The sequence below is a fragment of the Poecile atricapillus genome, chromosome 7 (genome assembly GCF_030490865.1).
Source record: "Poecile atricapillus isolate bPoeAtr1 chromosome 7, bPoeAtr1.hap1, whole genome shotgun sequence".
Lineage (NCBI taxonomy): Eukaryota > Metazoa > Chordata > Aves > Passeriformes > Paridae > Poecile > Poecile atricapillus.
In genome coordinates, this window is record NC_081255.1 from 7477023 (window position 1) to 7504499 (window position 27477).

At 43.2% G+C, this 27477-nt stretch overlaps 1 protein-coding gene across 3 annotated transcripts; it reads left to right on the forward strand.

Annotated features, from left to right (window-relative positions):
• The first annotated feature begins 971 nt into the window (after nucleotides 1-971).
• Nucleotides 972-27477, forward strand: SOAT1 (sterol O-acyltransferase 1). 3 transcript variants are annotated; one of them, XM_058842799.1, is made up of 16 exons: nucleotides 972-1088; nucleotides 3501-3634; nucleotides 11009-11067; nucleotides 14880-15028; nucleotides 15121-15180; nucleotides 15541-15648; nucleotides 17335-17617; nucleotides 18684-18762; nucleotides 19402-19483; nucleotides 20140-20185; nucleotides 21259-21388; nucleotides 21830-21927; nucleotides 22400-22498; nucleotides 22999-23134; nucleotides 23915-24060; nucleotides 24826-27477. In XM_058842799.1, exons 2-16 carry the CDS (start codon nucleotides 3511-3513, stop codon nucleotides 24880-24882), a joined length of 1656 nt encoding a protein of 551 aa, XP_058698782.1. In that variant the 5' UTR covers nucleotides 972-1088; nucleotides 3501-3510; the 3' UTR covers nucleotides 24883-27477. The 3 variants fall into 3 exon arrangements, with proteins under 3 accessions (XP_058698782.1, XP_058698783.1, XP_058698781.1); XM_058842800.1 differs by having other exon boundaries at nucleotides 1014-1088; nucleotides 3505-3634; XM_058842798.1 differs by lacking the exon at nucleotides 972-1088 and adding an exon at nucleotides 1211-1357.

Genomic DNA, 27477 nt, shown 5'->3' on the forward strand with positions numbered 1-27477 from the left:
GATTACAGGAAGAACACCCCCTTGGCACAAAACACCACTTCTTGGGGGACGACACAAATTGGGGGACACTCCATTTTTACTTCCCTGTAAAAATACCTACCCTGGCTACCCTTTGGAAGAACCTCAGGGGGTAGGACACACATTTTGTGCTGAGCCTGGATGCCAGGGGGAGAAGCACTTGTTGAACAACCCGTGTGTTCCCACTGAAGGCCAAGGACAGATAATGCCTCTGGGCCCTCCCGGCCTTGACTTCGGTGTCCTCCTTTAAATGTCCTGTTCCTTTAAAAAGCTTTCCTTGTGCCTGGGGTGTGGGGAGTGGAGGGGGGTGGCCCTCAGGGACAGGCCTTGCCCTTGGGGGTGACTGAGCCCGCCTGGACCTTGCATTGGGTGGTCACAGCTGGGATCGACTCCTTGGAACCAGGACTGACATTCCCTCAGCTGGACTGAGGCTGGAACCAGAACCGGTGATCTCTCTTTTTTCCTCTCTTTCTTTCTTTCTTTCTCCGTTTCTCTCTTTTTCTTCCTCTTTAATTAATCTCTCTCTCTCTCTCTCTCTCTTCCCTTTTTCCCTATCCCTTTATCCAAAACCCACTGGCTATTGCTTTATCCAGAACCCACCGTTCTTATAGTAGGTCATGGACCAGCGTACCAATTTCCATGCCAAGTGTGTAGCTTACTGATAAAACTTTGACTGCTCGCGGCCCCTCTGACTCCCGAGCATTTACCAACCTTGGGTGTTCTCTCACCCTTAACGGAGGGTCACCACATTTTTGGCCCCTCTCCTCCCTCCCTTGACTTCTCGCCTCAGGAGCGCCGGGAGGAAGCGGCGATACCTGAGGGCGGGAGGGGGGGGAAGCGGGAAACTGAGGGGAAGGGGGGGGGGGGCGCCCCACGTGCGCCTCACGTGCCGCCCCCCCCCCCGGCGCGCGCCCCCCGCCCCCGCGGAGCCGCCTCCTCGGCCAATGGGCGGTGCCGCCTCTGGCCCCGCCCCCTGCGCCGTGACGTGCGCGAGCCCCGGGAAGAGGCCGCGGCGGGAGGAGCGGGCGGCAGCGGCGCGCGGAGCAGGCAGCGGCTCGGCTGCCCCTGAGGTGACGCTGCGGGGGCTGCCCCGACCGCGGCCCCGGGAACGTGTCCGCGCCGTCCCGACCCCGCAGGAAGCGGCTCCCGCAGCCGGCTCGGGGCTGGGGCTCGGCGGAGGCGCGGGGGTGTGCGGGGAGGTAGCGGGGCAGGGGCTGGCTCGGAGCCTCGGCAGCGCTTTGGGCAGCTCCCAGCGATATCCTCAGGCTTCGGCTAAAAAGCCTTTTCCTGCCGAGTGTTGTGCGCGTTGCGGATGAGCTGTGGAATGACCTTAACTTTGGTTTGTGGAGTGACCTTAACTTTTGTTTTGGTCCTTGTCTGGTTCGCTCTGCAGGTACCGAGGGTCCGGGTCTGCTATGCCCGAGGGCCACGAGTCGAAGGAAAACTTTAGAGAGCTGAAAGTTTTTGGGATGATGTTGCTATTTAGTGTGATTAGTATTGGAGGCAGGGGATTGCAATTAAGTGGTCTTTAAGGACCCTTAAGCCTAAACCATTCTACGATTCTTAGCTGTTCCTCACCGAGTCTTTTGAAATGCAAAGATGAACTTCCTGGAAAGTGTTGCTTTTCTCCCGAGGCATCTTCTAATTCATTTTGTTTCATTCAGTTTGCCACAAGGGAAGACGAAGAAGCTCAAGGTCTCTTAGCCCTTTACGAGTACCGTAAATCAAGTACCAGTGAAATCAGGCAGTTTCCGCTAGGAAATCTGTTAATGGGTCTGTAGCTCTACAAACTTCATCTGCAGTTGTGGATGTCCTCAGAGTGGGGTGAAAGGAGTGACTGTTTACTAGTTTGTGAGGAGCGATTTCATCTTGTGAGTGGGGTGGTGAACATCTTGGAGTTATCCTGGCATTGTGTCATGAATGTTTAGATTCTAGCAGAGATGGGAGGGAAGGGCTGATGCCCTCTTTAGGCTCTGATGAGCTGATAATTGCTTAGGTACTCTGTTCATATGGGAACTAGACTTGGAAAATGTTTGTTTTCATAGATTTCCCCTAGCCGACTTCATGTTTCGGTGAGAAAAAGGCTGTGCTGTGATAACTTAGCCTGAGTTATTAACTCTTTAAGTTAATTGTTTTAATTTTTATTTCACGCTACGCTTGAGTTTTCTTCCCCCCCCACCCCAAGACTGGTTAGTTTTAGTTCCTTTCTGTTAACCTTTCAGTAAGATACTGTAACCACTCTGCACCTAGGAGTGCCTTCCTAACCTCTTGAAGAAGGCGAGAAGTGTCCTGAGACAAAAATTAAACTTCTGGTCCTCTGAGCTGGAAACCTCACCCATTTATTAATTTGTTGTTTGGTGGTGGATGGTGTTTGTCCCCTGTATGCTGTGTAGCCTGAAAGAAAAATAGGAGACTCTCCTAGAGGGACAAACACAGGAAGTTCTGAAAACCTCTGGTCATAGTTTTATTTCCCTTTTGCAGATGGGCCAGCCTCCTTATTCTGAGGAAATCCATCCTTAATTAGTTTTTTCACCAGTTCCTGAGTTTTCCTGGCCTGCCTGTAAGCTCATCTGTGCTGGTGCACGTATGCTGTTCACTAGCAGCTAAACACATCTGCTGCAGACTTTGTGCCAATATGAAAATATATATCAGGCTTGAAAATGTGCTTACATACATGCCTGTGAGGTTTTCTGGAAAAAATGTGCAAATTGTCCCTGGCTGTAGCTACATCTCCAAGTGATTCTTGCGTTGAATTTTGTGGAGTGTTCTGGGATAGGACTTTGTGACCAAATTAGAATCTCCTTGTCCACTTCTCTCATTAGCTGAGAATTTTGTTTTCATGCTGCATGTGGTGCTTCAGGTATTCCCTGGTGGCAGCTCTGTCCCCAGCAGTGACTTTTGTCATTGAAACTGCTGTGGTTCAGACTTGATTCTCTTCCTGTTTTCCCTTGGTTTGCAACGCAACTGTTGTCTGGCCAAGCAGAACGCAAGGATCCATTGAGGAAGCTGCTCCTGCAGCAGCAGCTGAGAACTTGACAAGGAAGGGGCTTGGCTCAGGTCCAGTATTGCTGGTGATTCCACAAATTAAACCTGTCACATCTTACAGAAGACAAGTCTTGATGTCCACCTGGCTGTCAGAAAGAATTGCAAAGGCTTTTTGTCATTTCAAAGATTTTGCTAAAGCTTAAGTTGTTTTAAGTAGTTATAAAGTCTGTAGGGAAGACAGGATGGTGTGGGGAGATGTTTTGGTTGTGGTAGGGGAACTTACTTGGTTACTTGTTCCTGTACAGCTTGTAGTAAGGGAAAGGAAGTGTGATCAACAGTAAATTACTAATTCAAGTGTGTGCTGAATTTCCTCTATCCTCACTCTGAATTCATAATGAAGGGAAGAAAATCTAACTTCAGTGTAAAAACAGCTATGTAAATATATTATTGAACAATAAATGAGATTTTTATCATTAATTATTTCTTTTCTGCTCTAGCTAGGTAACCATGGCAGGTGATGATTGTGTAAGGAAACGTCAGTCTGGCTCCACTGCAACCTGCAAGACCCCTGAGAATGAAGAAACAGAGAGAAGACCTGAGAGTGAGAGGTCCTTTCAAAACTCAAGCAATGGTGAGACCCAGTAGCTCAGCACAGGTTGCATCTCTGGCATGTGATCACCTTTAAAGCGCTCTTTCTACTCACGGCTCTGCCTCTTTGCTCCTTCATTTCTGTTTTTCTGTCTCTGGGGGGCTGAAGGTGGAGGTCCCTGTGTCCCAGCTGCACCCCTTCAGCAGGTGTGGGTTGTTTGGGGTGCTGTCCTGAAGAGCTTTCCCACAGGAGCTGTGCACTGCAATGCTTGCAGGGATCTAAAACAGTGATTAATTGTCACAGGAGGAAGAGATTCATTAATGCTGTAAATGGTGCAAATGCCTCCTGGCAACACTTTTGAGTAATCCTGGTAAATGCTTTTTCTGGGATTTCATCTTGCTTCCTTTACAACCTTTAGGTATGTGACTTCTCAAGATGGAAGAAAATGGTCTTTAACGCGCCATGCTAAGGTGGTGTGCCCACCTGACAGACAGGTGGAGGTAGGATGCCACAGAGAATGATTCTCTGCTGCTCTGGGATTCTGTTCATGTCAGGACAGCTCCCTTTTATTCAGACTCACTCCTGGCTACCAGCAAACTGAACAATAAACAGTTGTGCCTGTGTTCATTTGTTTTGTGGTCAGCTTCAAAGTTAAATGGCTTTAAGTTGGTTTTGTGGAAGGATCACTGCTGCCATGCCCTTTTCCTTGGGCTGCAGGGACAGTTGTGTGGCACCATGAGTGGTTTTTCCTGTGGACTCTGTGACCTCTCTAATTCCTGGTTTATGCTGTACCACACTCCAGCCCAGTGATAAGGAGGTTGCAGATGAAACTGCAGCTTGTTTCCTTTCTCTGTGTGAGATAGATTTAGCAAAAAGCTGAAGTAGTTTATCACAATGTGCCATGTGAGTACAAGATCCAAAACCCTGGTGCCAGTGACTCAAGGAGATAATTCTCACTGATACACTTCTGGATATCGTCACTATTTCAGTAGTACTTCTTTCAACTGAAATGGAAGTTGGAGCAAGTTTAAGTTCAGGACAAGCCAGGTTTCTTATTGAAAATCAAATTCATTGGAGACAAAGCCATCCCACAAACTGCTTGGAGAACTGGGGTTTTAAGATGTTGGTGGCGCAGTAATTTTAATTGGATCACATGGGATTGTATTAGAAAATTCCAGGGAGTTGGTGTCTACTGGAATCCAGTGATGCTGGGTTTGGGAGTAGAGTTCTACCATTTAAACCTTTTAGTGTGTGGAAACTCCTTAACTGTAATGAATAAAGAGCAAGTAATAAAGAGAGCAGTGATAATTAGGACTTGATGGGTGGGTGTGTCTGTCTTTACTGGACATTCATTTTAACACCTCTGAGATGTGGCAAAACCTCACTGCAGGTGAGATACTGTGAGTGTGTAGCAAACAAATATCTCGGGGTAGATCTCTTGAAAGTGTCCATGTGCCTGGTGGGTTGGCTTGGAACAGTGCAATGTGGTTTTAATCCCATACAAACTGCAGTGAAGGACAGCAGGGAGGAATCCTGGTTAATCAATCAAGAGTCGTATGCATCTTACCTGCCAAGGTTGCTGCCAGTTTAGCAGAGGTGTCACACAGTGCTGCTTTCCTCAGCTCAGTGTTGATGACAACAGGAATAACACAGGAGGTAGGAGGCATGAATCTGATGCCTTGAGGCATGGGATAAAGATGCTGGTCAGGAATTCCTCTGTACAGGGGAGTAAAATCAGCAGCTCTGTGACCCAAAGGTTGAAGATTTATGAAGCTGTTCATGAGTTGCAGACAGTGGCCTCTTCATGTAGTCCAGGGTGCCTGTGTAACTAGGTAGGACTTTCACGGCTGAGGTGGGAGAATTTCTCAGAAGAAGCAGGCACAGATGTTTTTCTCTTTCTTTTGTCCTGGCCATTCTCTCCTGAATACCTGTTTCTAAGGCTAGATGTGCTGATGTGCACAAAGGCAGTGTGAGGCTAATGATCTGCTGTCTGGCAACAGCTTTTTTTATATTGTGTCAACTTAATGCTGGGTGTTGTGATGAATTTAGACAAAATGCATGTTTGTTGCAGTTAAGGGATTCTAGCCAGGCCAAGAATGGACAGAAGTAAATATTGTAGCATGTTTCTGGCAGTTATTGCTGTAGAAAAACGAAACCATTAATGTGATTGCCCATTCTTAATCCTCTCTGATTATAGCAAACACAATCTCCTTTCTACAGTAAGGGTTGGGGTGTTGAGGGCCAACTGACTTGTTTCCAGAAGTGCGTGAAGTTTCTACAGAAACTTTTGAGCCCTTAATCCTTTCTTCATTAAAACTTAAATCCATTTGGCTGATCTGAAATTGCTTAGAGGAATAATTTTAACACATGTATTGGCTTTAGAGCTACAGTAGGTCTGACTCTTCCATTTGTGCTGTTGAGGTTATTTTTTTTCTTGGCTCTGCAGTGTTTCTGAAGGCTGTCTGATTGTTTGGGTTCCAAGATCAAATAGTTTTTACTCAGGTGCCCAATTTTATAGAAGTGTGGAAAAATTCATAACTTTGAGATTGCCATAAGATTTCTTCTGTGCCTTGATTTGTTTCTGTATTGTAATTATTCAGCCTGCAATTTCACTTTGACAGAGTAGCTTAACTTCAGTCTTGTACATCACTTCTCTTCTTTGAATTAGGTCCGGTGTTGTAATTAAACAACTAATTTGGTCCTGGCTTAGAGTCAGCAGATGATCTAGGTGGCAATAATCCCCTGTCAAAAGCCAGGCTTCTGTAATTAGATTAGTCGTATGTGTTTTCAGCAGGAGATACATAGAGAAATATAAAACTGTTCTGCCTAATGGGATATTGGTATCAGACTGTACCAGTCACCTGGAATGAGCATAACAGAAACTGCATGGACAGATCTTAAAAGGGTAGAGAGGATGTGGATCATAAGTGTGCACATGAATGCCTCTAAAATGCTCAGATAGTCCATTCAGAGCAGTAAAATGGTGGGTTTGGAATCTGTTCTTGTTTGCCCAGAAATCAGGGAAGGGCTGGAAGTGTCTCTGGAGGCTGATCTGCAAACAAGCTATGTGGCATATCTGGTGTGAGTAAGCCTGACTGGTAATGCTGATCTTAGAAAGAGGCTGTTATCTTCCGGTGGAGAGGTTACTATCGATCATCCCTGGTGCAAAAGTTCATGGTGATGCACAAATTGTGTGCCTACAGAGGGATGGAGGAGGAGAGAGCTCTCCAGCAGGGATCAATTTGGAAAGATTTAGCCTTTGCTGTATGACTCACAGCAGTGAGTATTCAGTGTTTCAACAGGCTTCTTGCAGATTAAGCTTCTTGAGTTGAGTATCTGGGATGTGTTTCTGAGAGATCAAAAAGCTGTTTTGTCTAAGTGGATTCTGGTAATTCGGGGGGGGGGGGGGGGGGTATCATGTTTTGGAACCTGTGGGTTGGGTGAAGGCTCAGCAGTTTCTTGTGAAGTGCCTGTGGACATGGTAGCATAATGTAGAGAATGTTGGTGTTTCTTCCTTTTAGTGAAGAGGCTGTTTGGGTTCCATGGCCCTGCAGAACTGACAAGCCAAATACTCGCCCAGCTGCAGTGCAGTGACCTATGGGCTGTGAAATCTTTAAACAGATCAGCTGAGTCTAGTCATAACTTGCCTCTATTTGCTGAGTGGCCAGATAAATTACTATAAATAAGAATAAGGGCTCATTAGCATCCAATTAATAATGTGTGTTGCATTGTAGCAATATGGAACTCCTCCCCTCTTTACAGTAGCCCTGCACTAGATTGGCTTTAATGTTGCTTTGCTTCTGATAGATAACATCTTCAGTGTTTTTGGAGAGGGAGTCTTTAAATTCAGGTGACTGACAGTAAAGAAGTCCTTCTGCCTGTGCTGCTTTAACCTCTTGAATGGAAAGCTGTCTTATCAAGAAGTAACAAAACTGGTTTTTTTTGGATCCCAAGCTGCAGCCCCAACATCATGTGAGTGATTCTCTACCCATTTCAAATGTCATTTATCTGTAGCATGTGCAAGAGTGGGTTGAAAAAGGGATAACAAGATCCTTTAGAAGAGGTATTTTGACAATCTTGTGAAACTTCAGTTGCTCAACTTCTCAACAATTAAGAAGCTTTCTCAATCTTCAGGTGAATTTTTTTATTGGCTTGGTTTTCAAAGGGAAACAAAGCTTACAATTAAAATTGTTCATTAATTGTTTCTTCTGACTTTTGAACCTGTTTGGCATTTGGTCTGTACAGAGGAGTGACATTCTAAAAGGATCAAGCCCAAGACCATGGTCCTCTAAAGATCTTGTTAATGCCCTTGCTGATGGGAAGGGAGCCCAATGCCATTAAATAAAAACTCCCTGCGAACAAAATTATTTCAAAGCAGGCCCTGCTTAAACCTCCTCTGAAATTGCCCACTATTTCATACTAGTCTTCAAGACAACTTTCTCATGACTTTAAATGTATTTTCTGTCTTCTTAAGGCATATCTCAACTTCTTTTAAATGCAAAGATGTGCCTCCTCATATGGTTGGAGCCTTGAGTCCGTTTTTCTGTAATGCTGTTGCAATCCCAAAGTGATACTGAGGGATCCAAGTTTCATTTGCAGGGTCAAAGGAAAGTGAAGATTTGGATTTCTCAGCAGTGCACATTTCCTTTTAGACTCCAAATCATGTGATGAATCTCTTCTCCAGTGACCTGACAGAACATAAATGTCTTGTGCAAGGGAAGATGAGCGATTAAAGATGATGTGCTTGTTCTCTGGTATCTGCCTTGTGACACAGCTGGCTTTATAGGGTGATGCAATACAGCAGAATGGGTTGGTTTGGGGTGAGTTTTCTTCTGCAGAGGATTTTGTGTTGAGAAAGACAAGTTCACAGGTGAGTTTACTTTGTCATATGAGTTGCTTAGACTGAAGCCATGTAGATCTTGATTGTAAAACCTATGAAAAGATCCTGTGTTTCTAATCTTTTGTGTGCATGCACACTAGCATGAGGGCAACTAAAGTGACAGGAGGACACTTTAAATTCCAGTTTAGCAATTACAGCATCAGCAGGAGACTGTCCTCATTTCTTGTACAACCACTAAAGCTGGATATTTGGTATGTGTAAACCTATACCAAATTTTAAGGCCTTGTAGTCTAAAAGGCTGTTTTATGTCTAAGAAGAGCCATGACTGAGTAGTTTTTAATGTGAGTTTTTAATGACTGAGGCTTCAAAGGCAAGATCTGACAGGAAATACATGGTCAAAGAACTGGTATTTTATTTTTAGCTTATCTTAAAAAGGAGATAATGCAATTCCTTAAGTCCCATGTGTCCTGTCCTCTTTGGCTGTTGTTGGGTGGCCTCAAGCAAACTTGATATCATCTTGAAGATTGGCAGCTGGGCAAGGGACACAAATTCTTAGCTTTTTTCAAGGGCAAGGTTAGTTGTTCTTTGAGCTCAGCAGCTCTGTTTTGCTTTCTAGCAGGTCAGCACAAGGTGGTTCTTCCCATGGTAATAATAGATGGAGTGGGCCAGGAATACAATTGTGGAGTGGCACAGTGAGGGAGTAGAGCCACTGAGAGCATGTGAAGGGGATACAGTTCTGCTGCTTGTGGAACAACTTAACTTATTTTTCTTAAAGTGCTGGGGGAGTATCTGTTTGAGACCAGCAAAGTGCATGAGCTGAGCAGGTTAAGGGTATCTCACATTCTTCTCAGATTGTTTTCCAAACTGCTGCTGTTCTGCAAATGTAAGCACAATGAGCTTAAATGCTGAAGTGTTTGAGGTTTTTTTTTCTCTTGGAGGTGAGATGCTTAGCAACCAGTAGTTCTATTTTTGTAAAAATGGATCTTGGATGCAGCCAAAATCAATGGTGTTAAGCAGTTTCCTTGTTTTTTGTTACATTAGAAGTCTGCTAAGTTGTTAGCAGTTGTCGGCAGTTGTTGCTGGTCTGTCCTTAAGTCTACAGCTTGTGTAGCAGATAGAAAAAAATCAAAATTTTTGCAGACAGACAAAAATCAAAATTCCTGCTTGATCAGTGGGAAGGGGAATTAATACTAACAATTGAGCATGGCTGCACTGAAGATAACATTTCTTGTGTTGCTGTACACTTTTCCAGTACTGGAATTGGAGTTACCTCTGAAGCAGATCTACCTAAAATACTTAAAATGAGTTGTTCAAACAGGCTGACTGAGACTCCTGAGCATCACAGAAGCACTTCCTGCTCTGAAAATGAAACTGCATTTTGTGTAGAGGCTGTGCTCATACAAGGAGGCCACATTATGCACCGTAATAGTGCTATCAGTCTGTTTTCTTGTCTCACAGCAGCACAACTTTGGCACCTCTACAGCAAATCTGTTGGCTCATGCTTCCCTGGAATCTTACTAGGGAATCACTTCAGTACCTTCTTCTTCTAGAAGTGGTAATGTTGTCTTAGAAACCAAACATGCAAGTTGTAATGCTGGCTGTGTGTTGGTGTGTAAGGTGGTGCTGTAGCTATAAATGCCAAAGGATATGAACGAGGCAAGGTTTGCTGCTATCTTTTCATTCTGACTGGTATTTTAGGGGGATGGATGCTGCTGCTTCAATCTTAATTTTCCTTCATGTGCAAGACTCTCTGTTTTAGCAAAAGTAACTTTATCTTCTGTGTTGTTGTTATTGGAGAAGTGAAACACCAGCAGGTGCTTGTCCTAAAACACAACTGGTCCGAAATGTCTGACCTGTGGGTGTTGTTCCTCTTGATGTCACAGAGGAATCTCAGATGTGTAGTTTTTAATGAAAGAAAGGTGGCTTTTGAGGCTTTACCTATTGGCCAATGGTGTTAGTAATGACAAAAGTCAGATTATATTGATGGCGTGTTACACCTGACTGTTTACTTAAACAGTGAAACATACAAAGAAATACAGTCACACTGATATCTAGCACTTCTCCTGGGGGATAAAAGGAGTGGGAATAGCCAGGTTTGAGCAGAGGATAACTGCCCAACTTGCCATTCAGCCTGTCTTAGAGCTGCTCATGGTATTTTACTAATAACTGTGACTGACTGCCTTGTCTGTTGGCACTGTAGAGGCCTCCAGACAAACTAACCTTATGTCTGGTTAAGATAAAACCCTGATAAAAAATGAGCATACTTGGAAATGACCTTCTGAGGGTCATTCTGATTGCTGCTTCAAGGCTGAATATGTTTAGGGACCTTGGAAAGATTTGTAGAGTTGCTGATGAAAATTAAAATCCAGCATGTTCTCAGCTGTTAACTGCCTTACATTGCTGTGATCCTAAGATACGTGGTCATAGTTTATGAACTACCTGCACCTTTGATTTGAATTTAGTGGGACCTATTAGAAATGCTACTGAAAAATCAGTGTCTGAACTACTGTATGCCGTGCTTGTTGTGTTTTCAGACATGCAATTAAAAACATTCAATATTTGCTTTCCTTCCATAGGCTGGGTTGATGTCGACCATGTGATAACGAGGAAAATGCAGCTCATAGCAGAAGCTGAGGTAAACACAATAATTGCTTGTGGTGGGGAGCAGGACAATTGACCCTGGAAGTCTTCTGGAGAGTCACTAGCCCTGGAACACAGATAGCCCTATTCAATCCTAGCTTGAGTGCAGTGACTTTTCCATAGCCCTCTTTCCTCTCTCCCACTTTGCACAAGAGGGGTAGTGTTATGTAATGAGGTTCTGTCTTACTTGACCCCAATAGGGTGAAGTCCAAAGATAAGAATGAACTTTGAGACCTGTAAATAAAATAGAAATTGCCTTACCACTAACTTTTGGCGGTGTGATGATTAGCCACCCTGCTTGCATATTGAGCCTTCAAAATGCTCTGTGTCCTGCTGTCCATTGAATAAAGGGCAGCATGGAGCCTGCATCCCACAGCTTCTGCTGCCCTGGCTGTGGAGATGACCTTCCTTGAGCTTTGGTCTCATTCTTTTTGTCAGTGAACAATATCCTCAAAGAAAATAGCACTGGGTGTTTCTGGCACCATCTGCATCTGTGTGGGCTGTCTTTGTCTTAGATTATATTAAGGTGATTTATGCCCAAATTAAATGAAATTGGCTAAGGATGAACTGCACCCTCTTTGTTAACCATTGTTTTGTGGCACCTGTGTCCTTCAGGGCGAATTGCCCTGCACTCTTGCATAATTTTATTGCAGAAAATTCTGTGGTAAATCTGAAGTAATCTAATTGTGCCATCTTGACATAAATAGTAGGGAGTGGATACTTAGAGGGCAGAGAAAAGTACCTTGGCATTTGTAAGATATTTTCCTGAGTTTCTAAAAGGAGTTTCACTCTTTTTTTTTTTTCTTTTTCCCTTTTTCTCCTTGCCTCTATAGGTGGTGTGTAATTTATAACAAGTATAACTAAAGTGTATTTAAATAGTCCTCTGCAAAACACTTCTTTTTTTGCTAAAATTCCTAAAACTCAGCCCTTTAGAAGAGTAGTCAGCTTAGAATTTTATTTTGGATGTTGTCTTATCCTGTTTATCCTTCCTGAGAACAGGAGATCAAGCCTGGTAACTTCTGTGCAGACAAACAATCGTTAATCACTTTGTTTGCAGTGGGTGTTTGCAGGAGAAGGCTTTCACTGTAAAGCACAAGTAGCTTTGGAAGTTCCAGGGAGCACTAGCTGGTTGCAAGGGGACAACTTGACCTTGGATTTCTTTCTTCAGGAGTGTCTCTTGTTCTTTTTTTTTTTTTTCTGGTCACCAGCTTTGAGAGACAATTCATAGTAAACCTGATTTCTTACCCACAAAGAAAATCCTAGAAACCCAGTGGTGTTTTAATTGCTGAAGTTCCTCCCAAAACTCAGGGAGTTCAGGTTTTAAGCTTTGAGTTATGCAGCTTGCAGGTTTGTTTCAGGTGCCTCAAGGCTGAGGGGGAAAAAAATACACCCTACTGCAAATATCTGAGAATTTCTTAAGTGCTGAGCCCTTGTGTTGTGGGAACCACTGAATAGAGAGACTTGGATTGCAGTTTACCTTTTCTGTGACAGGTATCTAAATTCTAGGCAAATGCTTGGCTTATGAAAAGCCTGATCAAGGTGGAAATGGGATTTGTAGGAGCTGCATAGGAGGTCTTCAAGCATCTGCAGTCTAAAAGTCTAATCCTTTATTCATTCTAAATGTGGTTGAGAATGGTGTGTTCTGTCCCTAGGTCAGGGCTGTGTGTTGTCACATGTCAGTGACAAAAATTACTAAATCTGTTAGAATGAGTGAAGTTCTGGGAAAATGTTGCAACTTTATAAGTAAGGGTCACTTCCCTCAGCTTTCTCTGATGTGTCATCAATTTTTTATTATTGGCCAGCTTCTGCTTTTGATGGCATAGCTTTGAGGGTTTTTGGTTTGTAATTACAGTTAGTTACAATTGCTGTAGGGTCTGTACTCTGGTCTGTATTATATTTAATCTATTAAAAACTTATGTCCTGCTCTGCTAATCCAAACACTTGCATGTGTTGGTATCAGCCCTGGAGGGCTGTGTGAGGAGAGGCAATCTCAGCTGAGTACCAGCCAAAAGGAAGAGGTACTTTAAGGAAATATCACTTGCTAAATCCTCACTTGAGGAGAGATTAGGCTAAAAAAAAAGGAGACACTATTAAAAAAAAACAAAAAAAAAGGTGTTTTCATGGGAATGAATTGTGCTTTGTTTAGCATAGAAATTTGAGTGCTCCAACAGAAGAAGGAATTTCTATTTGACTTTTTCATAGAGATATGTGCATGTATGCTGTAAAATCAGGCTGTACCAGAGACCACCAGAGTCTTCTGTTACGGTTTATATTCACAAGTACTCAATATTTGTTGGGGTTTTTGGGTTTTTTTCCTCCCGATTTTAAAGGAACAAATTCATATCTCTTGCAGAGACAATCTTCTGCCTCCCAGGAAAGCAGTATCTAAAAAAAAGTAGCCAGATCCTAAGAATTTTGTTAAGCACTGGTGAAGCTTATTTAGTCTATTCTGGAAGTGGCCAAACAGGAGAATTTTTATTTTTTTTTAAGTTAAATAATAATCTGCTCCTTCTCCTACTGCAGCTTTTGTTTCAAGAGATCTCTCTGGACCTGGCATGATCTAACTCCTATCTACTTTCTTATCTTGAAGGTTGAAGATTCTCTCTGGAATGTAGTTCTAATCCATTGCAACTTCAGGGTCTTCTACTTATATGTGGTCTCACTTCAGATTGTCTTGTATTTTCTGCCAGTTAAACCTACTTGGCTGTTGTCACATTAAATAGGAATATTCTGTAAGAATACATCATCTGTTCATGTATTTTATAGGATCATGGAATAGTTTGGGTTGGAAAGGACCTTAAAGATCATCCCATTCCACCCCCTACCATGGGCAGGGACGCCTTCCACTAGACCAGATTGCTCAGAGCCCCATCCAGCCTGGCTTTAGGTGCTTCCAGGGGCAGCCACAGCTTCTCTGTGCCAGGGCCTCACCACCCTCATAGGGAAGAATTTTTTCCTAACATCTGATTTAAACCTACCTTCAGCCAGTCTGAAGCCATTTCCCATTGTCCTGTCACTATAGTTATCATGAGGAGTCCATCTCTGACTTCCCTGTAGGTCCCCTTCAGACCCTGGCAAGTGCTGTGAGGTCTCCACAGGACCCTCTTCTCCAGAAACCTTGAAAACAGTTCTTTTCCTTTTCAACCTTCAAGATAAGACAGTAGATAGGAGTTAGGAATTCTGATCTGGGAAACATATGTGTTTCTTGAGCAGCTGACCAGTAGGAAGAGCAGATGAAATGATGATATGTAATTATCATGTAGGAAGTCTTGCACCTTGAATCTGGAGGCAAACTGGAAAAATCCCAAGCAAAGGATGGTCAGACAAACATGGCTAGTAAACACTTGCATTAAGAAAACAAAACATAATGTGCAATTAGATTTTAAATAATTCCTTGAAACGTGCCTTTTGCCTGTGCTGAAGATGATGGTTGTCTGGCAGTGTTCAGGAGCTCAGGGATTGGCTCTCAGCTTCATCATTAGGCTCATCACATTTAGTGCTGGAGGACTAAACATGAAGGAACTAAATTCTCAGAGGTCTGATAGTCTTCTAAAAGGTCAGAGCAATTCTGTGTTGAATCTGATGGAGAAGATAAATGTTACTCAAAATCCTCTGGCCTGACATGTGTGAACAGGCCAGTATAAGCCATGGTCTTATCCAAGTAGGCTCCAATTGTTGGCACATGGTACAGAAATGTTATCTTGATGCCTTGCTCTGTCCTGCTCCAGGATAAAAAGGAATATAAATGTTCTCTGAAGATGTATCCAGCAAGTTAAAGAGTTTATTGCTGTGTTTTTACTCTGTCAGCAACTGAAGCCAGCTTTCATGAAGGAGGTGGACAGCCACTTCACAGAATTTGTGAATAGTTTGGTGGCAAAATCGGCTCTCCTGGATTCCTCGTCTCCAGCTTCCCTTTTCCCAGCTTCCTGTGCAGAGAAGGAACTGCACAAAGCCAAGTAAGTCCCTTTTAAACTGTTGACATAACAAGGTTGTTTCCTGGAAGTTTTATTTCCCTTTTTGTCTCAAATGTTCTCTTCTTTGTTTGCAGAAATTCAAGGGCCCCTCCGGAACACGGGAAAATCTTTACTGCCAGGAGGTCTCTCTTGGAGTGAGTAACTTAATATCATCAAAGTAATTTCATCAAATTCTCTGAAAATACCCTTGATAGCAAACTAATGAGCCTTTGCTTTGAGGTACTTTCCCTGCCACCACCCACAGTCTTATGTTCAAATCCATGGGGATTAATCTGTTCAAGCTTCTTTCTTTCTAAAATATCTGTACTACATCCTGCAAATATAAACCTTAATTACAGCCCTCTCAGTACCACTGGGATCATGGCTAATTATGCTTTGTCTGAGGATAAGCACCACTGGGATCATGGCAAATTATCTTTTGTCTGAGGATAAGCTGAGGAAGTGTCTGTGTCTGTGGCAGCCCAGCTGTACCTTAACTCTGGTCTCTCCCTTAGTGAGCTGTTTGAAGTGAGTCACATCAGGACAATCTACCACATGTTCATCGCTCTTCTCATTGTCTTCATCCTCAGTACACTTCTAGTAGACTTCATTGATGAAGGAAGGTAAGAATGCCCTGGAAAGAAAGGGATAAGGGCTAGGAGTAGCTCTTCCAGAGTGCCAGATGCACATGGAGCTGCAGAAAGGTGCAAAAAGAAGGGGGAATCCTTCTTGGGGTGTTGTTGGAAATGTGGGTTTCAACTTGGCATACTTAGAATATGTGCTGGAATTCCTGCTAAGAGGGTATGACCATTTCAAATTGGCAAGCTGGATGTTAGGAAAACACTGCTAACTGATGTGTTACATGGGAGTTGTGGCCACACAGCTCAGCCTAACGTGCTTAGTTCATCATGAGGCAGGAGAACGGGAATGTGGAATAGTTGAGTATCTTTAATGAGACAGCAGCTTTCAGCCGCTTGTGTTGCTTGAAGAAGGACTCTGCTTAGAAAAACTTCAAATACTTCAGCAGTCCTTCCTCTGTTTAAAAATGACAGTTCTGGAACACTGTACTTGTACTTAAATAAAAATAGAACTTTGTTTTTCCTGGGGAAGAATCCCAAGGATGTTGGCAGAGCCTCTGCCAAGATAGTGCTTTGCAGGTAGCCAGTTGTGAACAAAATTGTGAAAGACTGCTTTCCTCACATTCACTTGTTGCTTAAGTAGTATTTTGGCATGCTGTATCTCATGTACACAAGTAGGATTACATGTTTATCTTGCTGATTATCTGCTTTTCAGTGTACAAAACCAGAGCTGTATCTTGATTATAACCATTGTGCCTTTAGTCTGGGTATAAGAATAGGCACATGTGCTATTGAATGTTGTTTAGCTGATCCTAATTTAGTATTGTATGGACACTGGGGGAGAATGGGTATTTACCTTAAAATCAACTAGGGCTGGATACCCTGATTACTTTAGAAATAATATCTGTGGTTTTAGCTAGTTCTGATAATTTGGATCCAGTTTGCAACTGAGCCTCCACCTGAGAAGGAATAACTTTTGCTGATCTATTCTGTACTGTCATCTTCTCTGGTCTTAGTTTAGAGGAGCTGTTTCTTGTAGGAATAAGCTCTGATGGGTGTGAGAGGCAGTAAAGTTGATCAGCCTTTTGTTTATGTCCTTATGTTTTGAGCTTGATTAATGTATTCAAGCACCTGATGCACACCAGTAGGTCATATTTGGACTGACCTTCTAATGACCCTGTGCCTTTTAGGTAACTTCTAAATTGAATCCATGTGGAATGCTCACAAAAAAGGATTAAACTATGTTTGAGTGCTGGATTTTAAAATACCCTATGCCTACAGAGGCAGGGAGAAAGCCTCTTTAGGCTTAAACCCCTGGGAAGAACTGAGTCTCGGTGCAGTAGTGATGATGTTGTGGGAGTGTTCCCCAAAAGCTTTCATGGACCCTGGTTCAGCAGTGGATTGTTCAGTCACATGCTTGTTCTTAGGAGGGATGAGCTTGAGCCTACTCTTAAAGCACATGCTGATCTTAGAGATGAGTGGGATTTGAAGGTAAGCTGTGCCTGGCAGTACTGATGGCATGAGTCCTTCTCTTATTTTCTGGCATACTTGAGGGTGGCCACTTGAAGCTGCCACAGATAGCCCTGAGCTGAAATTGCCAGTCACTTCTATCCAGACTGTAAAACAGTTATGATCTGGAAGCTTTGTGTTTTGTAGCCACTTAGTGGAGTAGAAGTATTTCTAATTAAAGAATGGATGCTCAAAATTTGTCACTTTCCTTGTGCCTTCTAGGCTGGTCCTTGGATTTGATCTCCTGGTCTTCGTTTTTGGAAAGTTCCCAGTTGTCTTCTGTACCTGGCTGTGCATGTTCAGTGCCACAGTAGTTGTTCCATACAATCTTTTTGTCTGGTGGGCCCAAGGCTATTCCAGTTCTTCCCATCGTGGAGTCCACTCTTTCTTCTATGGGATGTTGTTCACACTCTTCCAAATAGCTGGGCTTGGCCTTGGACCAACCTATGTTGCTGTAGCCTATGCCCTGCCTCCAGCTTCCCGCTTCATTGTAATACTAGAACAGGTAAGTCCCTGTACCCTCTCTATCCCAGGATACATTGAATTTTATCTTCAAAGTGGAAAGGGTCCTTTTTCCTAAAGGAGTCAAATGTTGCTTTTATTCCTTAAATTAAGCCAAGGCTGTGGATGCAGTATCTCTGAGACTTGGATAGTTACATCCAGCAAATCTAATAAGAAAGAGTAGAGAATAAACTTCATTTTGATCTGGAAACCATTTGTTTCCAGTATTTAAGATTTTACTGTGTGTTTTACTGAAATTCCATTTATTTCTGGTTGTCTTGTGGATGCTAAGTGCTTAAAACCAATTTTAAGAACATGTTGTGCCATAGTGCACAAGGAAGCTGCAACATTCCTCTTTAAAAAACAAAACCCAAAAGCAAAACCTAAAAACATGGTCAAGAAGTGGTTCCTGTTGGTGCTTCTGTTCTCAAGAAGCAAATGTCTTGTCTCTGTAATCAGAACTTTTTTGGAAGTGGAATTTTTTTTTTTGTGGTAGGGAAAGAGTGGAGGTCTGGTCAGATCACCAGGTTAAAATAAGGATGGTCAGGGATGAGTTTTAAGAGTTAACTTTGGACTGGCCCTACTTTTGGTTCTTCAGTATTAAAACTGAATTAAAAGAAAAACCTGCTTAACAGTTGTGGGCTATTTATGTGGGGCACCACCTTATACCCAGGTATTGAGAATTGCTGTACAAGTAACTTCAAGGAGTCATCTAGACTTTGAAACATTATGGCCTGCTGAAATGGAGAGGGGTTTCCCTTCAATTTTAACTTAAATGTTAGCTGATTAGTGACTTGCTGGTGTTATTCAGAGTGCTCCTGTATGTGGTGGTCCTGCATCCTGAGATGTATTTTGACTTCCCTGAGCCATGGTTGCTGCTGCATGTTTCCCCTTGCAAAATTTGGAATTCATATCAGTTAAACAGGCTTGTGGGCAGAGGAAGCAGCCCTTTCCTTGTAAAAGGGCTAAATGGGAAAGAAGTAAAGATGCTGATGAAAAATGTTGGAACCAGTCTTAACTGGAAAGTTGTGAAAATGAGACACTAAGCTGTTCTTCTCTTGGCCTTGCAGGTTCGTCTTGTTATGAAGGGTCATTCCTTCATCCGGGAGAATGTACCCAGAGTCCTCTCCTCGGTGAAGGACAAGTCTGGTGAGTAATTTGCCTTGCCTCATTTTACCTAGCCAGCTCTAGCTTTCTTTCCATTGCTCTGAGCTGCCCTCATGAGCTGGAGAGGTAGAATTTGAATAGGGGACTTTGGATGGGCAGGTTGAAGGTTTTGCATCGTAATTTCAGCCTGAACCTTTTCATTTGTATTCAGTTGTATTAGACAACAAGCTAGACTGTTGTTCAGGTCTAAGTCATCTCTGGATCTTGAGTACTTGTTCTCAAGGATTCCCTATTTCTGCTGTTAGGAGTAAAAAGTGTCTAGATGTTGCCTGCAGACCTCCAGCTCAGTGCTCTGGTTGAAGTGACAGCGATCACAGAACAAAAGGCCTTTTAAGCAAGGCATGCTAGAGCTGACTGGACTGAACCCACGTGTTGATAGGAAAGGAAATGTGATACCAAGGTGTTAGCAGATAGTTGGTTACCCTCACTTGTTAACTGTCCCTCATGCACACCACCTGAAAGGTCAAGTTTGTTTTATTCTCTGACAATCCCATGCCTTTAGTTCCTGACTGAGGTTTCTGAGGTGGGAAGGGTTCAGTTTTGTGAAAGGGTACTGAGGAAACTGAGCTGGCAGTAAAAAAACTGCAGAATGTTATTTTCTTTTTCATTTCCTCTTCCCAGGCACAGTACATATTCCCAGAATTTCTCAGTACCTGTATTTCCTCTTTGCTCCCACCCTCATCTACAGAGACAGCTATCCCAGGTAATGTGGGCAACAGCAAAACTAAAGTACTCTGAAAACTGAAGCCAACATTAAGCACCCCTGGGTGTGATCAATTTATGAGTTAGAGCTTTCATAAAGATGTGGTTAAGCTGGCAAGGGCAAGACTTGCTCACGGAGTTCTGCTTTTGTTTCTCTGGGAAACTCACTTGAAGTTTAACTAATTAAGAACTTGCTACAGATTATGTAGTGCTAGACAGTTCCTGCAATAGGAAACTGTGTGTTTTATGTGGTGCTAATAAGCAGCCCTGTCTCTGAGTTTGAGGCTGAAGCCCTGAGTAGTGGGAACTCCCAAACTCTTCTGCACATTGCTGGGTTGCACTTTGGCAGTGTGAAGCCAGCAGTCCTTCACACAGCTGTCGGCAGACCCCACCTCCTACAGAACTGTACAGTGCTGCCCTCCAGATACCTTCCCATTTATGGAATTGCTGCAGTTCTGCTGTAGCTGAAGGTGAGGAATCAGCAATTTGGGCAGATGTCCCTTGGATGTCAGGAAATCAAGAATTCTGGAATTCAAAAGCCTTTTTTTTTCCCCCAGAGAATAGTCAGTAAAATTGTAAAATCCTTCAAGTAATTGAAGTGAGGGGTTTGCTGCTTTGAGGTCCTATTTAGCTGTGATATCCTGTTCTTTTTCCTAGGAATCCCACAATAAGATGGGGCTATGTAGCTACCAAGTTTGCACAGGTGAGTGGTGCAGCTTTCTGCAGAATACACTCTTAGAGATCATCTAAGATGTGTTGCTCCACAGCTCTCTCTCACATTAAATCACTGCCTGGCATGGGCTTACCAATGAAGAATACTTTTCAGTGACTAACAAATAAACTGTGATCTTGCTGCACAAGAAAGAAAAAAAATTTAAACTCTTTGCTTAAACAAGCCTCCAGATAAAAAGACTCTGTGTGTGTTTGTAGAGCAACACCCATGCCCTCTTTCTTCAGCCTGATTGTAGTGCACTGGCACAGCTTCCTCCCTGCAGATATTCAGAGCAGTTTTGAAATCATGAGGCCTGGAGTCCAAATCCTTAGTGCTTATTTGAGTTCAGGGTTGACTGGTTCCTCACATTTGTGGCTGTGAGCTTCAGTAGCTTCTTGTGGATGTGTTTCCAAGTAATGGATTTGTGTGACTGAAACCTTTGCTGTCACACAATGCATTTATGGTTGAAAGAGCAAAACAATTAAAAAAAAAAAAGGCAGCATGAACAGGCCTTTAGCTGCTTGCTGTTGGACAAAGAGGATGACAGAGCACACACCTGCCTTACATCAGAGTATTTCAACACTGACTGGCATTTTGACCTCAACATCCACAACATCAGTCCATGTGCCAGAGAAAGCCTGAGGTGCTTTGGGCTGTAAGTGTCTCCTTTGGAATAAAATAAAAATAAGCTTTAATACTAGATTTAACTACAGTAAGTATTTTTCAATTACTTCTGCCCTTGGCTGTAGATCAGGGGTACTTTCCCCACTTTGGCAGTGGCATGGATTTTTTGTGTCAAAATGTGTGAGTTGATAGGACTGGGAAAAACTGACAGCTGCTGTAGTAGAAAAGTTGATTTTGCTGCTGACTTATCAGGGAGCTCCAGGGATTGCTGTGGCTTTCTTTCTGCCTGGATTCTCAGGGAGGTTTATTGGCAGCAATGTAAAATAAATTATTTTGACTTGTGTTGGCAGCTTCTGTTCTCTCCTAGAGCTGGCAAGTGGTGAAGTGTTAATTGTGCATTCCTGTTATGAAGTCAGGTTTTGAGGGTATTTTTGTTCCAGGTGCTTGGTTCACTTTTCTATGCCTACTACATCTTTGTGAGACTCTGCATTCCCCAGTTTCGCAACAGTAGTCAGGAAACCTACAACCTTCGAGGGCTGGTCCTCTGTATCTTCAACTCCATCCTGCCAGGTAAGGCCCACATCCATGTGGAGTGACTTTTATCTCTGTGGAAGAGGTGGAAGGGAGAAATGCTTCATTTGAGATGCATTCATGACAGGCAGAGATCAACAAAGATCTTGTGGGCAGACTGGGGTTAGATTAAGATTAAGAGGTTAAAAGATTAAGATTAAGGGGTAAAACTTCAAAATCAGCAATACGAAATAAAAGCTGGGATTGAATTTAACTGTGTTTAAATCAAGTTGCAGGCTCTGGGGCAGCCTTGCTGTCGCCCTCTGGGGTGAGCAGGGCCTGGTGTGGTGAAAAACTGAAATATTGTTGTGCCACGTGTACAAAACAGTAGAGCTCATCTGTGTCAGTGCCTAAAAGAACAGTTTATGACTGTATTAGGTGCTCTTGCTTGTGGCTGAGAGCAAACACTACAAGACTGGCATGGATGTCCCTTTTTTCCAGGTGTACTGATTCTCTTCCTGGTGTTCTTTGCATTCCTTCACTGTTGGCTCAACGCGTTCGCTGAGATGCTGCGCTTTGCAGATAGGATGTTCTACAAGGTGAGAAGCAGGAGCTGTAGTTGATAAAGCTTCTGAAAGTCATTGTCATAATGAAAGGAAAAAAAAACCTGAACATTGTTTTACCAAGCAAAGCAACCGTGGGATTTTGCTTGGTTTATGCTGTTAAGGCTTAAGTTTGTCGCTGTGCTGTAGAACAGATCTGATTTCTGCTTGGCAGTCTGAGTTGCTTTAAGGTGAAAACACCCTGTGCACAAGCAGAAGCAGACACCAGACCTACCCAATACCTCCATTAGCCGTCTTTTTGTTCTTTTATCACATCAGCCACTGCAGTGTGGGATAAAACCAGACCTTGATACTCCAGGTAGAATGTCGAAAGTGTGATGGAAAGCTTGGTCAAATTGTTATTGTAGCTTGGTATGATTTTGTTCAATAATTAATTTGATATCCTAGAAAAGCCCTCTAGAATATTTTATACTTAATTAGATTTACTGTCTTTCAATTGTGCTTTCAGGACTGGTGGAATTCCACATCCTATGCAAACTACTACAGAACCTGGAACGTGGTAGTACATGACTGGCTCTATTACTATGCCTACAGGGACTTCCTTTGGGTGAGTAACAAACAGATGTTTTCTTTTGTTAATTAAACATTCAGCTACTGGGCAAAATGGTACATTTGTCAAGATGCAACATCCCTGTCTGTTTAGAAGCACAAAAATGTTTCACATCAGCTGTTGTGGGGAGCCACTGTGCTTTCAGAGAGAACCACTGCTCATTTCCAAGTTATGAATTTGTGCAAAACGTGGGGCTGAGATGTAGGAACGCAGGGACTTCCTCAGCAGTCAGAACTCATGTTGCACTGTTTCCATGAGCTGTGGTAGGTGTTTAATGAGTGGGCTCAGCACAAGTACTAATGCAGGGAACCAGAAATACACCTGAAGAGAAACACCTAAAACCCAAGGTGCTCTGTAAGGCACTTAGCATTTCATATGTGCCTCTTGCCTGGAGGAGAGCCTTCTTAGCTCAGGGAAGAAAATCCAGTGTGTTGCAACAACCAAATAAAAACCACAGCAGAGTAGCTCCTAATACTTGGCATTCTTCTCTCTCCCAGTTTTTTGGTAAGAAATTCAGAGCAGCAGCCATGCTGTCTGTCTTCACCGTGTCAGCTGCTGTACATGAGTATGTCCTCAGCATCTGCTTTGGCTTCTTCTATCCAGTTCTCTTCTGCCTGTTTTCATGCTTTGGAGGTAAGTTCCAAAGAGGAGAGTGTGGGAGTGGCTGTGGGATTTGTGGCTTTTTTAAGAGAAGCATGCTTTATGCTATGATGCCAGCTGTTCCTTCAGCACTAATAGACGGTATTGTTGCCCAAGGGTTGCAATTGTGAGTCCAAGCTTTGTGAATGGATTTTTGCAGCTCAGTAGATACACACCTATGTACACACAGAGGATTTGGAAGCCTGGGGCTTAGGTGAGCGAGGTCTTGGTGGCAAGGAAGAGAGATCTGTGTGATACTCTGCTGTTCCTGCAGTATACACTGCAGACACTGCACAGGGTTTAACAGCACTGCTTCCTCTTTGCCAAGCTGTAGTTGAATGGCTGTGTGTCAGCAGCTTGTCAGTCTTCCTCTGTAAAATCACAGTATAAGGCAACTATTACTTCACTACTATAGTGAGGAAGAGCCCATTTAGAAGTCTGAGCTCTTGCATTTCTTTTTTTGTTTTGAGTTAGAGGGCTCTAATAAGCTCTAGGCCACCCCTGCCATGCCTTGATGACCAGTGTAGCACAGGTAATGTTGATCCCTGGGGCACACACCGAGCCAGCTTGTTGGCAAACTTACTGGAAGTAAATGTCAGAATCAGCTGAGAGTATTTTCTCTATTATTCCAAGCATAATCAGATTTTCTTGCAGTAGCCTTGTTGCTCCAGAGATGAAGTGAAAGGAGGGAAAGATCCAGGACAATTAGTTGATCTTTGATTCTTGAATCTCAATTTTGTTTCCGAATAATGCTTCTCATTTCTCGCTTTTCAGTGGTCTTCAATTTTACCCTGAATGACCGTCGGAAAGGGCCCTTCTGGAATGTGATCATGTGGACTTCCCTCTTCCTGGGCCAAGGTGTCATCATCTGCCTCTACAGCCAGGAGTGGTATGCCCGCCAGTACTGCCCCACGGAAAATGTGAGTGCCTGGCCCTTCCCATGGAATAAACAACTGTGGGAGTGGCTGTCCTGCCTTGCTGTGCAGGAGGAGTGGAGGTTAAATGGCACGAGCCCTTTTAGCAGTGTGCTACATCCATTCCTTAGGAGTTACTTAGCCTAGAGGCTGCCTAACAGAAGTACTTTCAGTAGTGCTCCTCCTGTAGCATTTCACTCCTTGAGACTGAGGGTGGTGTTACCCCATTTCTGAGGATATGCTCAACCCTATTTAGGCTGTGGCAATGCAACTGCAGCACTTGGCCAATAAAGTCAGGAGAAACTTTTGTAGAAGGCCCACAAAAACTGTTCCATTTGAGCCTCTCCCAGGCTAGAATGGGTGGTGGTGGTAAGTGGTTACCTGTAGATAATTTGGGGTTTTGGTAGTGTTTTCTCTAACTCATTTTCATGGTACCAGAACTTCCTGCTGTCCCAGTTGATTTCTGTTTTAAGCAAAGGTATCCTTTGGCAGCCTCTATTTTAAGTTTGATTCTCCTCATTTAAGACTTTGCCATCATAAATTACTTGGCTTCTTGATACAACAGGCTACTAGGCACAGTATTTACCTGATGTAACAGAACTTGTGGCTCTACTTACACTTCAGGCACTGCTTAGTGAGGGCAGGAACAGGGTTGTAGGATGCAGAAATGCGGTTTGATCTTTCCTGTTAGAGAAGTTTGACTTCAGCAGCTCGTACCACAGCTGGTGCTGTTGGCCTGTGATTAATTTACTCCCTCTCCATGTTTTGCAGCCCACATTCCTGGACTATTTAAAGCCACGCTCGTGGTCGTGTCATATGAAGATGTGAAAATGGGGTGCTCTGGCCATGTCATCACAGAAAAACAGAGGTGTCCTCCAAGTCTTTGGACCAATGATCTAACTTACCACAGACTTTCTAAGGGAAGTTGTGCCTCCTGATTATTGGGGAGAAACTGTAATTTTTTTAAACATTGCTGGAGCAAACCAGTTGACCTGGATTGCAACAGACTTCAAAGGCAGCATCTATTACATGCTGTCCCACTTTGAGCCATTTCCATGCCAGTAAAACATTGAGCTGAAGGTGGAGTCTACTGGAATCCTACTCATCCAGGGGTCCCCCCAAATTGCTGCTTTTCTGGGCAAGCTAAGTCAGATTTGCTGGTAGCTCATTGTTGGTATCCGTCCATCTTTCTTAGCCATGCCTTTGCAATTTTTTTCTCCTTTTTGGTAATGGGATGTCTACAAAACTTCTGTTCTTCATGATCCTGCCTGCCCCTGTGACATGGACAAGTGGCAGAGCAACAGGGTGTTTGCATCCTTGCTCTGAAGATGGCCAAAGTTTTCCTGGCTGGCTTCAAACTGCATCCTGTGTATGTTGGCTGCCAACAGATATAAAATGGGTGGAGGAAGAGGGATTGTCACTGTGCTGAGTCAGCTTCAGAAGCAGTGCATGGTGTGTGCAGTCTTCATATGACTTTTTACACCAAAATTTTGTTTTCTCTGTATTCATTTAGTTCCCAGCTGCCTTACAGCATTTTTGTTCTCTGAAGGCCCTTGTGACTTGAGGAGTACTTCTTCTTTTTGCTCTTCCTTTCTCCTGCTCTAGGTAATCAGTTCTTTTAACATGATTAACTTGTAAAAGAGCTTTTGCTTTAATTTGGCAGGTGCTTTAAGGTATACAGGTTGTTAAGGGTTTCTTTACTAAGAAAAACTTGAAATACTATGACCCAACTGTAAGAAAATGGGATCAACTTTACAGGTACAGAGCATGATCTTGTTTCAAATGACCACGTGCAGTTCAATGTGCCAGCACACCTTGCCCATGTGGATTGGAGAAGTTTCTAATGCTGCTGGGGAATGAAGATTGGCCCAGAGCTGCTTTGTCACCTGCCTGTGTCTGCCCTGACATCAGAGGGGATTTCAGGTGGAGATCAGCTTCCTGGGTACTGCCCTCTTGGTGAAGAGGTAGCACATCTTCCCACACACACCAAATAAGGCAGGGGCTTTGTGTGAGTTTGGTGTTTCCATAGCAATTTTATCAGTCAGAGTTCCTTCAGCTCCCTTGTTCTGTCAGGTGCTAAACAGAACTTCCAGAGTGTCTGGGTACAGATCACTCCAGTTTTACTGGAACTGTAGCTCCCATTATTGGAGATGGGGTTACCTGATGGGCATATCTTAACTTCGGTGAAAAGGGCCACCTGACAGAGATTCCAGAACTTTGGTGACAAATATTTTAGAATTACTCAAATGTTATCAGAAAATGGCATTTCCTTACTACCTACAGCCCTGGGTATTTCATACCAGCAGTATTGGGACCATTGATACTCCTTTGGGCTTCTGCTTTCACTAACCTCAGTCAGAAGTAATTTCATGAAAGCTAGGGAATACTTCAACTCTTCCAAGTCTTCAGTAAGAAGGAATCAGGCTCTTCAGAAAGGACATTGTACCAGGTCAAATTTGCCAAATAGTGTTTCTGTGTGAGGTTCTCCTCTGAAAACACCTCCTGCTAAAAATTGTTTGATGAAACCATTGAAGCAATTTCAGAGGAACTATATGCTCAAATTTGGCAGTATTCATACATAAAATCCTGAGAATTAAATTCATTATTTTATCATCATTCAGATTGAGTAATCTGAAATCTTTCACCATACCTTTTGTGGGAGGAAAGAACAGAAGTTCTGGAACAACTAAGCTTCCTTATTGAAAAAACAGTCAAAAATACAAAAAAAACACCCTTTGGCCAAACAGGTTTGTCACCTCCTTGGCATAGGATGAGATTCAGTCCAATTATTTTTCGTTTGGTGCTCAAAACACTTACGGGGTATCTGCACTCAGAGGTGGGGATGGATTTAGGGACTTGGTTTGCCATCTTGATAGCGTGGCAGGTCTTGATACAGTTTCAGTGTTCTCAGAAAGAGACCAAAGGATGGCACTTTGTGCCCTGTTGTGGTGTTTCCCTCACATATGGCACTGTCTTATGCCCAGAAGGAATATCAGCATTTACTGTGTCAGCATCATCACTGTTTGAAGCCTGAGGGCAAGCAAAAGGCAACCAGAAAGGGATGCCCAGCTGTTGGAACTAGTCTTGGTTTTTGATAAGTTGAGGTTTTCAGCCTTGTAGATCAAGGCATCTGGCAACCGTGCTGTCAGGGCATTAACAAATTGGATTACTTTCAATTTTGTGAGTTTTTTCAATTGCTTTTGAATGTGGGCTTATTTTCATTTTTCTCAAGAGTGCTGGAGGGGAAACACTAAGTCTTTTGCACGTTGCTTATTTAATTAAAAGTCAATTATAGCACATTTGAGTTTCTTAGACTGCAAGTGCCAGAGCAGTTGACCAGAGCAGTACAATGTTCTGGTCAGTGGTGAGGATGTGAAGGCTCCCAACCTGCCCATTACAAGCTCTTAATATAATGTAATATAA

Coding starts and splice junctions, on each gene's coding strand:
- SOAT1 (XM_058842799.1), top strand. CDS start 3,511: ATGGCAGGTGATGATTGTGTAAGGAAACGTCAGTCTGGCTCCACTGCA. Junction 11,068..14,879: donor AGCTCATAGCAGAAGCTGAG/GTAAACACAATA, acceptor TTACTCTGTCAG/CAACTGAAGCCAGCTTTCAT. Junction 20,186..21,258: donor TAGCTACCAAGTTTGCACAG/GTGAGTGGTGCA, acceptor TTTTTGTTCCAG/GTGCTTGGTTCACTTTTCTA.